This window comes from Pantherophis guttatus, chromosome 4 (assembly GCF_059756535.1).
Source record: "Pantherophis guttatus breed Tessera chromosome 4, ASM5975653v1, whole genome shotgun sequence".
Taxonomy (NCBI): domain Eukaryota; kingdom Metazoa; phylum Chordata; class Lepidosauria; order Squamata; family Colubridae; genus Pantherophis; species Pantherophis guttatus.
The window spans coordinates 24,561,379-24,576,909 of record NC_142066.1 but is presented as its reverse complement, the minus strand read 5'-3'; the positions used below and the strand labels follow the sequence as shown (position 1 = coordinate 24,576,909).

At 44.4% G+C, this 15,531-nt stretch overlaps 1 protein-coding gene across 2 annotated transcripts; it reads right to left on the bottom strand.

The window, feature by feature from the left end:
• Positions 1–1,176: 1,176 nt before the first annotated feature.
• On the bottom strand, positions 1,177–14,439 carry LOC117666842 (cardiotrophin-1). Of its 2 annotated transcripts, none has more exons than XM_034419845.3 (3): positions 14,357–14,439; positions 5,562–5,683; positions 1,177–4,198 (listed from the first exon to the last, which is right to left on the bottom strand). In XM_034419845.3, the coding sequence occupies exons 1-3, from the start codon at positions 14,370–14,372 to the stop codon at positions 3,746–3,748; spliced, it is 591 nt and encodes a 196-aa protein (XP_034275736.1). In that variant the 5' UTR covers positions 14,373–14,439; the 3' UTR covers positions 1,177–3,745. The 2 variants fall into 2 exon arrangements, with proteins under 2 accessions (XP_034275736.1, XP_087749980.1); XM_087893854.1 differs by lacking the exon at positions 14,357–14,439 and adding an exon at positions 7,249–7,572.
• Positions 14,440–15,531: the final 1,092 nt, after the last annotated feature.

Below are 15,531 nucleotides of genomic sequence, written 5' to 3'. Positions count from 1 at the left end.
CTAAGATTGTGATGTTTTAATTTGAGGGTGGGCCATTTGGCCTGCAAAGTAGAAGCCTCTAATTCTGCAGGTTGGCATTAGAACTGGGAAAAGGCACTTGCACACCGCAAATTAACTTGTGCTGTAAACAGATGTGCACTTTGGGTGGAAAGCAATAAATATATGAAATAAGGACTGAAGGACCTGTAGCTGATTGTGGAAGTGATCATTCAGGAACTCCATAAATCACGATAGGGTTGGCTTGTTTTTGACTTTAATGATTTAAGGGTATTCAGGCAATGGTAGCAACAATCATTCTTAATTGCTTTTAATTGTCTTTATATTTAATGTTCAATGCTGCCCACAGTCACCTGTTGATATGACTGGCTATGAAAATCAATTAAAATAAATCACACTTAATTATGACTTAGTAAGATGTGTGAATTAGAGAAATATTAACTCCGGATAAAACCTATTTTTAAAACTAATTTAAAGTCCAGTTTGGCCCCCAATGACTGATACAGCCCTATCATTCATTGGCCGTTACCTTCAGCAGATACGTTGTTTAGCCTGCCCAATTGACATGAGATTTCTTAGTGGTCTCCCATCATACTAATAATAATAAGATCCAACTATCCAAGTAATAATAAGATTCAACTTTATGTAGCTTTTGGAGAGCAGACAGGATTATTCAGATGCTCTCATTTAGGTGAACTTTTTAACTTAAGATACTCTGAAACTAATTCCTAGTGATTTCATTCACACAACCATGAAGTTTTCTTGGCAACAGAAGAGGTTGTATTGAGTTCTTAAAAGCAAGTCTGTCTAGTACCCTGTTTTCCCTAAAATAAGACCTCCCCAGATAATAAGCCCAATTGGGCTTTTGAGCGCATGCACTAAAATAAGCCCCCCCCCTGAAAATAAACCCTCCCAAAAATAGTAAAACACATGTGCAGCCAGTCCCCGCCATTTCCTCTTAGGGTTAGGGAGACAGAGCTGGAAATCAGGTGAGATGGCAAGAGGAGCCCCATCTTGCTCCACACACCCCAAAATAATAAGACCTCCCCAAGAATAAGGCCAAGTGCTTATTTCGGGGTTCAAAAAAATATAAGACAGGGTCTTATTTTTGAGAAAACACGGTAAATTACATGTACGTTGCAACAGAATAAGAAGAAGAAAAGACAAAAAAACTATACATTCTACTAAAATACTTTTATTACGATTATAAATTTAAGTTTTGCTCTATATACAATACATATATAATTAGAAAACCATATAGAAATAAATATTTCTTTAGCTAGGAACATACATCCTAGAGGAAAGAAACTCCACAACTGGAATTTTAGCTGGAAAAGAGAAAAGATAAAAATTCACAATGCTAATAGCCTTGGAGGCGTTTATAAAGAACATAGCAAATATTAAAACTAATACATAAGGAAAAGCATTTAAAAAACAAAAAATCCTCCCACCAGATGTTACAACCCTATGTGACAACTTATCATTAAAAGAGGATGGTGCTATTGAGAAACAGTATCAGTGAATGGACAATAAACTGTCCAAGTATTTCAACATTGAAATACTGCTTAACGCATTGTAAGCTGCCCTGAGTCCCCGGAAAAGGGCGGCATATAAATCAAATTTAAAAAAAAAACATTGAGGACTAGTTTCTTAATAGTCAGTATGATTTAGATAAATGTTTCTCAACCTCAACCAGTTTATGGTGGGTAGGACTTGGAATTTCCCAGCCAGCATGCTGGGGAATTTCCTATGCTGGCTGGGGAATTCTGGGAGTTGAAATCCACACATTTTTAAGTGGCTGAGGATGAAAAACACCGATTTAGAGGGGAGAATGGACTCGTTTCAGAAAATCCAAATTTAAGCAAACTACTAAAATTCAATCACCTTAGGAAGCTGGGTTTCCTCTGTATTTTAAACATCGACTGAATCATATTTCCCACCGGAGCCTACAAGCAAACGCATAGCTGCATTTCTCATTAACACAGTCAGGAAGGATTGTGCATTGAAGTGAATATTGGGCTGCGTATTTGCAAATCTGCCTTCCAAATGATGACCCTCACATCTCCCTTGGCTTTCTTGGCACTTGCCAAGGAGAAAGATGTGATTAGACCAGAATCTGCTGTCCAGCCTACAAGCCAATCCCCTCCTTGTTGCCTATAGGATTATGGGAGCTGTAGTTCCAGAGAAAAGCAGATTTGGAGAAGCTCATTTAAAGAAACTGGCCAGTTTTACACCCATGAAGAGTGAAATGGAAAACCTCGTGCTTTGAAAACGTACCATGCCATCCCTTCAGGGTTCTCACTGAGTAGAAAAAGAGATTCCTTCTCCCCACCGGGAACATATTAATAAGCTAAGTTATCTACCACGCAAGGTTCATGTGTGATTTCAGAGCTTTTACACAGCTCTCAGATGTATACAGATAGTCCATGACTTATGACTACTATTGGGATCAGAACAGAGGTCGTATTCAGCTGGCTCGAACCGGTTCGCCTGAACCGGTAGCCCACCTGCCTTGGCTCTATGCCATCCTATTTAGGCACGTTTTTCAGGCCGGGTGCATGCAGTTCATATTTGCAAACTGGTAGGGAAAGTGAATGGTACCCCAGACCAGAATATTTGTAACTAAGCAGGGCCGTTATTAAATGCATGCCGGCTGACAAATGCCTGAATTTTGATCATGTGACTGTGGGGATGCTGCAACAGTTATAATGTGAGGAACAGCCATTAAGTCCCTTTATTCAGGACTGTTTTAACTTTGAACAGTCACTAAACGAAACGGTTGTAAGTCAAGGATTACCAGTAATTGGTCCAATAGCGCGCACACACATATATAAATTGTTAATTGAAAGTCCTTGTTTCCTAAACTTACTGATCTGAAGATACGTTTTCTTTGGGTTGTTAACCTTCAGCCTGGTTTGTTGTAAGACACGTTAACAGTTGGGCGAACCACATGCACTCCTCTTATGCTTCAATAGCTGCAGGGGTGGACTGCTGGGGGTTCGAAGGGGTTCGGGAGAACCTCTAGCTAAGATTCTGTGCAGTTTGGAAAACCTCCAAATCCCACTCCTGGCTGGCCCTGCCCACCCCGCCCCTCCCAGGAGTCCCCACACAACACGTTTTGGGTGCAGGTAAGTGCAGGACGTGCATGGAAGCTTGGGGAGGTTGAAAAATGGGTCTACCGGAAGTTCGGGAAGGCCGGAAACGGGCCTGTTTCCAGCCTCCTGAGGGCTTTCAGAACCTGGGGAGACCATTTTCACCCTCCCGGAAGCTTGAAAAAAGCCTTCGGAGTCCGGGAAGGGCAAAAATGCTCCTCCCCCACCGTGGTGCAGGAGGCCGACTAGGATACGATCACCATGGCCACGCAGAGGCCAGGCAGAGAACCCCTTGCTAAAATTTTTGAAGCCTACCCCTGAATAGCTGCAACCCTCTTTTAACCTGGTTACTAAATAAATCCATTTTCTTGGACAGAACATGTAATAAGCTGACCCAAGCAAGCCAAATTTGCACAACAGGGTAAGATGCAAACAAACCAGCTTAAAACTAAGCAAGTTTGAGTACATTGTCTGACAGTAAGGATTGGATTTGCAACTGACTCAGTGGTTAAAGGTGCTGCGTGCTGATATTTTGTGTGAACTCAAGAAAACGGATAGATCGAGCCGAGCCATAGTTTAGAGAAATACCGGGGGCGTGTTGTGCACCCTCCATATTTCCAGCCCTGCCTCTGGTCAATGTGGAAAGAGAAGCATTTTCAGACAGGATATTTCTTAGTTAATAAGGCTATGTCCTTTTCACATCTGTTGACCCAGTCTTGGAAGAGATGGCAAACGTAGTAGCCTGTGAGTTTCATAAGGAAGGCGTTGTCAGATTCCAGAGGCTCAGCAGGTACAACTGGACCTGGCACGATGCCCAGGGAAGACATGATGGATTTAAGGTTATTCTCCAGACCCAAACAGTGCAGGCGCGAAGAATCGAGCTTACGGTGTAATTCATCTTCCAATGGATTCAGATCCATTTGCTGGCATTTCACGCTGGCTAAATACACCTGCAAATTGGAGAAGGCGGAGGCATTCTGCTGCAGCCGCTCCTTGTCGGTGAGACCAAGCCACTCTGTGGTAGACAGGGTTGGCAACGGGAGTCCTGGAAAGGGCTGAATGGTTGGGTTGAAATCGGGGTCACCAAAAGGTACCCCCTGGTGATGCACCTAAAACAGAGAAAAGCCAGACTGTCAGTTCTTTGAAAGGTGGTTTCTTGGATCGTCAGAAAGTGATGGAATGCCTTCTCATTATTGCAAGTAGCCCTCAACGTACAATTACAATTAAGCCCAAAATTTATGTCGTTAAGTGAGACAGTTGTTAAGCGAGTTTTGCCCCATTTTACGACCCTTTTGCCACAGCTGTTAAGTCAATCACTGCTGTTGTTAAATTAGTAACCTGGTTGTTAGGTGAATCTGGCCTCCTCGTTGACTTTGCTAGTTAGAAGGTCGCAAAAGATAAAGAGACATCGATATTTTACAATGTGTGGGAACAGTGGTATAACTAGATGGAACAGAGATAGATTGAAGATAGATAGTTATTAAGTACAAGTAATAGATAAAATAAAAATGCAAATACGTACAATTTAATTTTTGTAAATAATGCACGAATTATTGTCACAAGAAAAACACCACAATTAGCTGTTGTTGAGTGAAATAATTTTTTATGTTTTTTTTATTAAAAAGTTTTACAGAAGGTTTACATGTTTATTCTCCCCCTTCCCTACCACCCCACACCCTCCCCTGCTTACCCCCACCACCCCTCCCCCCACTTCCCCTTCCCATCCGCCCACCTCCCCCCCCTTCCCAGAACAAATTACAGGGTATAACATTCAACAATCATAATCCATCCTAAACTAAATAATTATAACATTCAGCATCTCTTATTCCTTCAATTTCCTAATTACCCTGCTAACTTAATTACATAAAAACACAAGTAAACATTTGTTTTGAAAAAAATGCCCAGGTCCTTCGTTCAGGAGATTCAAATCATTATCAATTTGCAATCACTAAAGTTCCTTCTTCTTTCCTACCTTAGAAGCTTTGTAAATTAAATAAAATACATTTCCCTCCCTTCCTGTAGACAGAGCCCCCAAAACAGTGGTGGGATTCAAATAATTTAACAACCGGTTCTCTGCCCTAATGACCGGCTGGGTGGGCATAGCCAGGGGTGTGTGACAGGCAGCACTTGACCTCCTGCACCCCCCTGGGAGAAGAAAGAGGCCGTGGGGGGGAATGTGCCGTCCCCCTACAGTCCATTTTGGGCCTAGGAGGCTTCCCTGAGCCTCCTGGGAGTGAAAACGGGCCATGGAGGGGCACACAACACCCCCCCCCCCGTGCCCCGTGTTTGGCCTAGGAGGCCTCCCTGCACTTACCTGGGAGCCACAATGGGCGCGTAGGGACTCCTGGAAGGGGTGGGGCAGGAAGGAGGTGGAGCCAGACAGCAATTTAACTACTGGTTCACCCAAACCGGCTGAATCCCACCACTGCCCATACCCTCCATTAATTTGTTCCACTTATATTTAGGACTCACGTAGTTTGACAGCAGTTGTCCTGAGCTGAATTGCATGCTGAGGGTGAGATTGTGTGTCCTTTCAATCTCTAAGGCTATTTCTTGCTGGGTGCTTCTTGCTTCAGAGCACATTGGCAAATCCACTGCAAGAGAGAATCAAGAGGACCATTAGACCCAAGAACAAATAACTAAACATTCAAATATTTGTATCAATAATACCATAAATGCTGTTCTGCTTTTTTTGCAGGCCACAGAACCTGCAAAAGACAACAAGGGTAGGTGGAGAGAGTTAAGAGACAGAAAAAGGAAATCAATTCATCTTAAATAATAACTCAAATTTTAGAGTACAGCATCAGAAGTGAGGAAGAATGAAAAGCACTATACAGCAGTGTTTCTCAAACTTAGCAATTCTTAGATGTATGAACTTCAAATCCCAGCAGGATAGCTGGGGAATTCTGGGAGTTGAAGTCCAGACATACTAAAGTTGCCAAGGTTGAGAGATACTTCTATGCAGTACAGGTAGTCTTTGACTTACAACAGTTCATTTAGTGACCATTCAAAGTTACAATGCCACTGAAAAAAGTGATTTATGATTGTTTTTTTCACTTATAAACTGTTGAAGCATCCTCATGACCACTCGATCAGAATTCAGATGCTTGGCAACTGACTCATCCTTATGATGGTTGCAGCATCCTGGGGTCATGATCCCTTTTTGCGACTTAACTGCAGTGATTCACTTAACAACCGTGCCATGAAAGTTCACTTAACAAATGTTTCACTTAGCAACAAAAATATTGCGCTCCATTGTGGTCATAAGTCTAGAACTACCTGTATCTACCTATGATATCAATGGCACCTATCCTGTGGAAGCTCATCTTGGGGCATAGTGGATGCCTCCTTAAAAAAAGAAGACAAAAAGGACAGCAATATTGAAACTGCGGCTGCCGGGGCCTTGGATCGAACTGTGCCTTTACGGCCTTTGACCCGGAGCGGATCCCGGGTTGCCCCTTGGTTTACTGAGGAGCTCCGGGAGATGAAGCACCGGAAAAGACGCCTAGAGTGGTGCTGGAGGACTAGCAAGTCCGAATCTGATCGAACACAGTTAAGAACTTATATTCAGTCCTACCTAGTGGCGATAAAAGCGGCAAAATGCTTGCACTTTTCCGTTCTTATTACATCTGCGGACAATCGCCCGGCCGCCCTGTTTAGGGTGGCTCGCTCCCTTCTTAATGTGGGAGTGAGGGATGATCCTTTGCAGGGTAAGGCTGAAGAAGTTGTTCAATATTTACAGGATAAAATTGCTCAGATTCGGGAGGGCCTGGACTCTGACTGGGCAGGGTCCGTTGAGTTGATGGGGACTGGTCCTGAGCATGTTATCTGGGATGAGTTTGAGCCTGTGACTCCTGATGATGTGGCCCGGATTGTGGGTAGATTGAGCACCGCCACGTGTCTGCTGGACCCGTGTCCCTCCTAGTTGGTCTCGACCTCCCAAGAGGTTACATGAGGCTGGGTTCAGGCAGTAATTAATGTCTCGTTGAGAGAGGGAATCTTGAAGGAGGCGGTGGTGAGACCCCTCCTCAAGAAGCCTGCCTTGGATCCGGCTCTCTTTAAGAACTATCGCCCAGTTTCTAACCTTTGCCTTATGGCAAAAGTAGTTGAAAGCGCGGTGGTGCGTCAGCTCCCACAATTTCTGGATGAAGCGGATTACCTGGACCCATTTCAGTCCGGCTTCAGGCCCAGTCACAGCACGGAAACGGCATCGGTCGCGTTGATAGATGATCTCTGGCGTGCCCGGGATAGGGGTTACTCCTCTGTCCTGGTCTTACTTGACTTCTCAGCGGCTTTTGATACCATCAACCATGGTATCTTACTGTGACGGCTAAGGGGGTTGGGAATGGCAGGCACTGTTTTTCAGTGGTTCTCCTCCTACCTCTTGGGTCGTACGCAGTTTGTGCTGGCAGGAAAGCATAGGTCGACCCCTAGGCCCCTACCTTGTGGGGTGCCGCAGGGGTCGGTTCTCTCGCCTCTCCTGTTCAACATATTCATGAAGCCACTGGGTGAGATCATCAATATGCTGATGATACCCAACTTTTTATCTCCACCCCGCATCACCCCAATGATGCCCTTGACGTGATGTCCCAGTACTTGGAGGCCGTACAGGTCTGGATGGGGACGAACAGACTTAGACTCAACCCCGACAAGACCGAGTGGCTGTGGCTACCGGCACCCCGTTTTGTCCACTATGTTCCATCACTATCCCTAGGGGGGGAGGTGTTGACCCCCTCAGAGAAGGTACGCAATTTGGGAGTCGTCCTAGACCCACGGCTTAGCTTAGAAAATCATTTGACTGCAGTAGCCAGGGGGACTTTTGTCCAGGTGCACCTGGTTCACCAATTGCGCCCCTTTCTGGACCGAGATGCCTTACTCATAGTTTCTCATGCCCTCATCACCTCTCGTTTGGACTACTGCAATGCACTTTACATGGGGCTGTCCTTGAAGAGCACTCGGAGACTTCAACTGGTGCAGAATGCAGCCGCGCAGGTTGTCATGGGGCTGGCTCGGTAGTCCCATGTTACACCACTCCTTTGCAGTCTGCATTGGCTCCCGGGTGTCTTCCGAATTGCACTCACATTTAAAGCCCTACGTGGCCTAGGACCAGAGTACTTGCGAGACCACCTCCTGCCACCGGTAGCCTTCCATTGCCCGGTTCGCTCCCACAGAGTTGGCCTCCTCAGGGTACCTTCGGCTAGACAATGTCGACTGCTGACCCCTAGGGGGAGAGCCTTCTCTGTGGGAGGCCCTACCCTCTGGAATGCATTACCCCTGGAGCTCCGGATAATCCCCGACCTCCGAACTCTTCCAGCGGGCGGGCCTGGGTTGACTCTAGACTGATTTTGTAGCTTTTTAAATTCTTAAATTTGAATTGGTATTCCCACATTTAACCTTATTTATTGGATATTCTGTTTTAATTTGTCTTTAACTTTTGTATTCTTTGTTTCTTATTGTTGTGAGCCACCCTGAGTCCTTCGGGAGAAGGGCGGCATAGAAATCCAATTAATAATAATAACAACAATAATAATAATAACAACAATAATAATAATAATAATAATAATAATAATAATAATAATATGCCTGAAATTAGTTCGAGATCCAAATAGTTTTCCAGAGGCAGCCTATGGAATTGTGAAGTAATGCAATAATGCAGAAATTGCCAGTCCCAAAAATCACTCAGGCAGGATCTCTTGCGAATTGCAGCTGTCATTAAATAAAGATCTCCCGTCACCTGTTCAGCAAGCATGCTCTCGGGGCAGCATTCAAAGCTGTAAAAATAAAATGCAGCCAGGTAGAAAATTCCTGGCCTTTTTTGCATGGCTGTGTTTTCAAAAGAAACTCTAAAAGCAGGAAGTTTTTTTCCCCTGTTAGAGATTTGTTATTTTGTGCCATACAGATATAGTTGGCCTGTAAACTCTTAGAAAAACAGAAACTTTGTTCTATTCTGGTTTGGAATGTTCCCTCCTTCCCATGACCTGTGCTCTTTTTGGACACACCTGTAGATTTCAGCACATTTCCCCCCCCCTTTTTAAATTCTATATCAGTGTTCAAGGAAAAGGACTTTGAAACTGCAGGGTTATTAGAAGGACCAGGAATGATTGTCAAAGCACATTGAAGTTTCTGACACTTGCTAAATACAGAAAAGAGGGAACTCCTCCATTGACTGCAGGATATCCTATAGTTGCTATCATCTGGTCCAGAAGCTTCTAAAATAGTACAGAGGAGGAACTTCTGTTGACAGCATTCAGAAGATCACCCTCTGAATGCAGGGAAAACCCAAATCCCAAGTAATTCAGTGTACAAAACATGAAAAAAACCCTCTGAAGCTGTGCTATGAATTTTCACCCTTTTTTTTTTTCATCTTTCAGTGGAAAAACAGAAGAGGTTGATCCTATTAATGCATGGCCATTGGCTATTCTTGAGCCTTTGATGAATGGACAAGAACATTCATTGTTCCAGACAGCAAGGCCATTGCATTATCTGGAGGACCAAGTTGGAGAAAGCTGGCATGTACAAACAGCAAAAACCAAGAGACTTCCCTTCCTTCTTAACCAGACTCTAAGCCTCCCACTGAGATAATTTCTATGCAAATTGTTTTATCTAGCAAAGGCAAAATTGTGCCAAGCTCCTAATCTTTCCTAGAATGACTCCCTTTTAAGTTCCTTCAACTTAATTCCACTAGATTGCCAACTTCAAGACAAACCTTATGAAGTTTGGAAAAGCTCAGGATCATGGGTTACTGATGGTAACTTGAAGGAACCTGGTGGCAACCTTTCAAATTAACACATTTTATTAAGATCATAAGCTTTTGTGAGCCACAGGTCTTTTCAACAGCCAGCAATAAAATGTCTGCATATGTTTTTCCTAGTTACCTGGGGGAAGACATTTGTGGGACTGAATGGTAAAACCTTTTATATAACTTTGATAAAAATGTTGCCCATTCCACCTACTACCCTAATCCTTTCCTATGGTTTCTGGTTTCCTGTTAGAAAAAGACACCTCAGACCAGAGTTTCTCAACCTTGCCAGCTTTAAGATGGGTGGACTTCAACTCCCAGAATTCCCCATCCAGTTTACCTGTGGCTGGGGAATTTTGGAAGTTAGTCCACCCATCTTAAAACTGGCAAGGTTGAGAAACACCACCTAAGACAATCAAGACACAGATGGATTGTCTTCAGAAGTTGGGAATCATGAACTTTTTAGAACTTCAACAACCAGAATTCCTAGCTGGTGTGGAATTCTGGGAATTATAGTGCCAGTATATTTGGAAAGTGCCTGGTTCAAGAAAGCTGAGACAGCAGGTGATAAAAGTAGAGAATGGAATGAAGAGTAAAGAAAAAATCAGGATGATTGCCAAAGGACATTGTCAAATTAGGACAGAGAAGAAAGATCTATCCATAGTTTCTAACTATAACTCTATGGAGCTTCTAAATTCAAAAGCACTGTATCTGACCTGCAGACTGCATGAAGACATAGAACACAAGACAAGGGAGGTATATTTGGTTGGACGAAGGAGAATGCTATGTTTGCTCGATTGCTCTGCTGTTTTATCTGGAAATACCAAATCTTCTCCCTGGCTATTCTAAATGCAAATTGTACATTTTTGTGCCAGGTGTTCTAACTGCCAAGCAGTAAATGTCTTTTAAAATTGCCATCCAAGATCAATGATTAACTCCACCTTCAAGTTCAAGATATGAGGTCATCAGAGTCTTTACATCTCTTGATCTTCAGGGTGGGGGGGTAGCAGAAAGGAAGAACGAAGAGAGCAGAACATTCCAGAGGTTTTACAATGAAGGAAATAAACTGGACAGAGCACATGAAGAACCAAAGAGGGTGGGCAAAATATATATGCTTAACATGCAGATAAGGAAAAAAAAACTGTCCAAAAGAATCAAGGAGCTCTGGTGGCTCAGCAGACTAAAGCACTGTTATTAACATCCACTTACATCTGCTGCCTGCAATTACTGCAAGTTCAAATCTCACCAGGCTCAAGGTATATAAATCAAATTTTTTAAAAAAAGGTTGATTCAGTCTTCCATCCTTTCTAAGGTAGGTAAAATGAGGACCCAGATTATGGGGGCAATAAGCTGACTTTGTATAAATATACAAAAGTATGAAGGCTATTGCTTAGCACATTGTAAGCCGCCCTGAGTCTCCGGAGAAGGGCGGCATATAAATCAAATTAAAAAAAAAAAAAGAGAGAAACCCAAACTTTTCCCACATCAAATATATTGGCTCAGGACTCCCATCATCCCCAGCTGGCTTTGGACACACAAATGTTGTGAAGTTGCAATTCAGTACTAGTCAGAGGCAACATGTTAGGAAAACACTGCTATTGAAGGAGAAGGGTTTTCAAAAGCTAAGCTTATACAAATCTACCTTCTTTCGTTGTGTGAACCAGGCAATGGGAGTTAACATGTCATGTGACTCCATAGAAGCTGGACTCGTTCAGTCTTAATTCACTCAACTGTTCCTGTGGAAACCTGAAACAGCACTGCTAGTCATGTACAAAAGTCTAGTGGAAGGTCACCTAACTTCTTAAACCATGGTTTGCTTCACAGGTTTTCCTGCACCAACTGGGTTTGGGCTACACTAGAAACCATAAACCCAAATTTATAGAAACCAAGCAAGAAAACATATAATTTGGATTAGGATGTTGCATGCATCCAAATAATTATGACTATTTCTCAGTTCATAGTCATGCAACATTATCAAAGTTCAGAATTCTTGGGAGATGAATGATGCAAAATTTATCATTAGCAAAAAGTTTTAATTATTTGCAGAAGAGGTTTTTTTTTTTTTTTTAAAGCTATGAGTTATAAAGTTTTCCAGCAACAGTGCTAGGAGTTGAATGCTAATATGTTACCTAGACCCCTGCAAATTAGGGAATGTTAAACTTTTACTACAGCTGGGAATTGGAGGTAATAGGTCCCCTAAGGCAGTGGTCACCAGCTGGTGGTCCGTGGACCACTGGTGGTCTGTGAGAAAATTTTGGTGGTCCACAGAAATATTATTTGCATTTTTTATATTGCACCAAATCAGAGGTCCTCAAACTACGACCCCTGGGATGGATACGTGCAATGAACGTTTGTGTTGCTGCAGAGAGTCTCCCCTTTTGGGGTCTTTTTTGTGTGGGTTGGAGGGGGGCAGAAATTCCGACTTGGGGTCTGCTTCAGCCTCCTGGTGCAGAGCTTTGGGCAAAGGCTGGAGGGAAGTGCCGCTGGTGGCGAAAAGCCGGACAATCTTGTTTCAGTGGGATTGCATCATGGCCTGGAACTGGCTGACCATCTCATCCCACTGAGCCTCCAAGTGCCAGTATCTGGCCTTGAGCTCCCACAGGTCTTCCCTCTGCTTGGAAAGTCTATGCTCATAGTCTTCAGTGAGGTGCTTCTGCTGAGCCTCCTTCTTGATCAGATTCAATTTGAACTATTTTGCCAACACTTTCTCGTTGGTAGCTGCTTAGCTCCAACAACTGCTTCCTGTTAGGACCCTAAGGATGGGGGGGAGCAAGAGAGGAGTGGGTGGGAGGGGCAAGTAGAGGCTGGTGAGGTGCCCCTTGACGTGAGTGACATTGAGTTGGCCACACCCACCTAGTCACACAACCACCTAGCCACGCCTACCCAGCCGGTCATTAGGCAGATCATATTAATGGTCCGCGGAATTTAAAATTATGAATTTAGTGGTCCTGGAAGTCCAAAAGGTTGGGGACACCTGCCCTAAAGTAATCCAGCAATAATCATGACATTATGGAGAGAACTGAACCTTGGGACTTTCATCACATTATTGATCTGCTTCAGGGCTGCTAAATTATGCTTTGTTTTAGTAAACCATAAATGATTCAGGTCTCCTCTAAGTAAACCCTTACTCCTGGTTGACAAACGTTAAGCACAAATTTAATAGAAGACTTTGCAGGTTGGTAATGTGTGTGAATGCTGCTGTGGCAGTACATGAGCAGTTCTGAGTGACACAGAAGCCAAACATGATGTTCTTACATACATGAAATACATTTCAACCAAAAAGCAGCCTGGCCAGCTTTCGGAGAGCACTTGTGTCCCACTGACCTGGATTCATCCTACCAGTAAAAGATCATTTATAACAGCCATAATCCTTAAGGGTATTTGGAGCTTTGCTATTTTCAAGAAGTGACTGCATGCGTTGACGTGCTTGCAGGAAAGGTGGTGGTTCAACCGGTAAAGTCCCTCCCTCTGCTTTCTAAATAACTTCAGAGAGAATCCAAAGCACAGGTCTCTCTCTCTCTCCCTCTTACAAAAAGCAGCTCTAACACCCGCTCCCCCCCCCCGAAAATTGGTTATTATCAAACGGTATCGGGAGGAGAGGGAAGGGGAGGGGCGGGGAGGAAGGAGAGGAAAGGTGAGGCAGAGCAAGGCAAGGCAAGGCGCTCAATTCCCACGACTTTGTAAAAAGAAATAAGGAAAACTACTTGGCGGTCTCTACCATGCTAAACTAGGCTGTGTGGCTTTGTTGACAGTCCAATAAGTGGAAAATGCAAGCTATAGGATCCGTTGGGGGAACCCGGTCACCGAGCTGACAGAAGGGTCCAATATTTAATTATAGATTTAATTATGTTTTAAAGTATTTTAATGTTTAAATTGTATGTTTTTTAATCCTGGCTGTTCACCTCCCCGAGTCCTTCGGGAGAGGGGCGGTATAAAAATTTAATAAATGAAATGAAATGCAGTCTCCAGCTATTTTCACCCCAAGAATCGCTTTTTTGGTGAGGTGGGCGGGCATAATCAAATCAATCAATCAATTATCAATCAATCAATCAATCTCTCCCCTTTGGCTTTTCCCTTCAGCCTGCCAGCCGAACAGGGAACAAAAGCGGCCGATTGGGGTTAAAACTTCGCCCGAGAAGGACCCAGCTGCCTTCCGCTGCTCCCCAGCCCGCTTCGCTTCGACCTTCGCAGCGCAACCCGAGCCTTTGGAATCGCGTCGGTGGCAGCGGCTGGGACGCTCGCGATGCCCTTTGGAGAGGTTGCTTCCTCGTGATTTTGTTAGAAGAGAGCTGCCACCCGAGCTGGGCACGAGATGGAAGCGCTCCAGAACCGCGCAAACAGCGGTGGCTAAACGCGAGGTTGGCTTCGAATCCTTTTTAACCGAATTCCCCACCTCCCCACCCGAGTCCCGTCCCGCTTCGCGGAGGGAAGCTTGGAGACTCCAAGGAAAACTTTGGGAAAGCGCAGGCTTCTCCTCGCTTTTCTCTCCCCCCCCCCACACCCCGTTTTTTGCGGACTTTTGCCGTACCTGACAGCACTTCCATCCTGCGACCCTCCCCGGCGCCGATTCCCGCCACTTTGTGGCTCGGCTGGTTCCACGCCGGACCTTTTATGAGCCGCTGACCACTCCCCTTGTCCTCGCGCCGGCCCGGGATTGAGGATTCCAACAGGCTGAGGTCACTAAACAGCCTGTCTCCTGCTGTGGGTCTCAGCACCGGCGGCTGCCCTTTCATCTCCTCTCCTCCCACCCCCATTACCCTCACCCTCACCCAACACGCACCTGCTTTGGGCAGGAATGTGCGGCTTGCTTAGCCGATGGGGAAATAGATAGATCTAGGAAGGAAATGGGTGGCCGGTGGGACAGCTTCATTTCTTTCCCAGGAGAGAAAGGGAAATAGTTCATTTATGGAGTGGTAAAAAATTTAACGCATATTTCCCCCTCCCCAGTCGAATTTTTCTGGGCGATTTCCAGGAAAGCACTCTTTATTAAAAAAGAGAGAGAGAGAGAGAGAGAGGAATAGTATAGGGTGGAATCGGAAAAAAAAAGCAGCCCATAAACGAGAAAGCAGCCCTAGCCTTCAATGAAAACGGGAATAACGTTTCCCCGTTTTTGAAAAGTGATTGAAATATAATAAAAAGCCCATTTATTTTTATTTATTTATTTTTTATTTTATTTTAATTTAATTTGTATACGCCCTTCTCCCAAAAGGGACTCAGGGCGGTGAACAGCCAAAATTAAAATACATACAATACAAAAGTTAAGATAATTAAAAGAGATTAAATCAATCGGCCTCCCAATTTAAAATCCCAAGTCTATAAAATTTAAAAATCCCATTAAAAACCATTTAGGCTAGGCCGGCTTGCTGAAATAAATAAGTCTTCAGGGCCTTACGGAAGGTCCGGAGGTCCAGGATCAGTCGTATTCCAGGGGGTAGCTCATTCCACAGGGCGGGTGCCCCCACAGAGAAGGGTCTCCCCCTGGGGGCCGCCAGCCAACATTGCTTGACCGACGGCACCCTGAGGAGGCCCTCTCTGTGAGCCGGTGGGCCGGTGGGAAGTTATCGGTAGCAGCAGGCGGTCTTGTAAGTACCCTGGCCCTAAGCCATGGAGCGCTTTAAAGATGAGAACCAACACCTTAAAGTGCACCCGGAAGATTTAGGAGCCCGAGAAAAAAAGTTTTTTTGCAAGGGGGTGAAATGATGC

Coding starts and splice junctions, on each gene's coding strand:
- LOC117666842 (XM_034419845.3), bottom strand. Junction 4,199..5,561: donor GACAACTGCTGTCAAACTAC/GTGAGTCCTAAA, acceptor TCTCTGTTTTAG/GTGCATCACCAGGGGGTACC.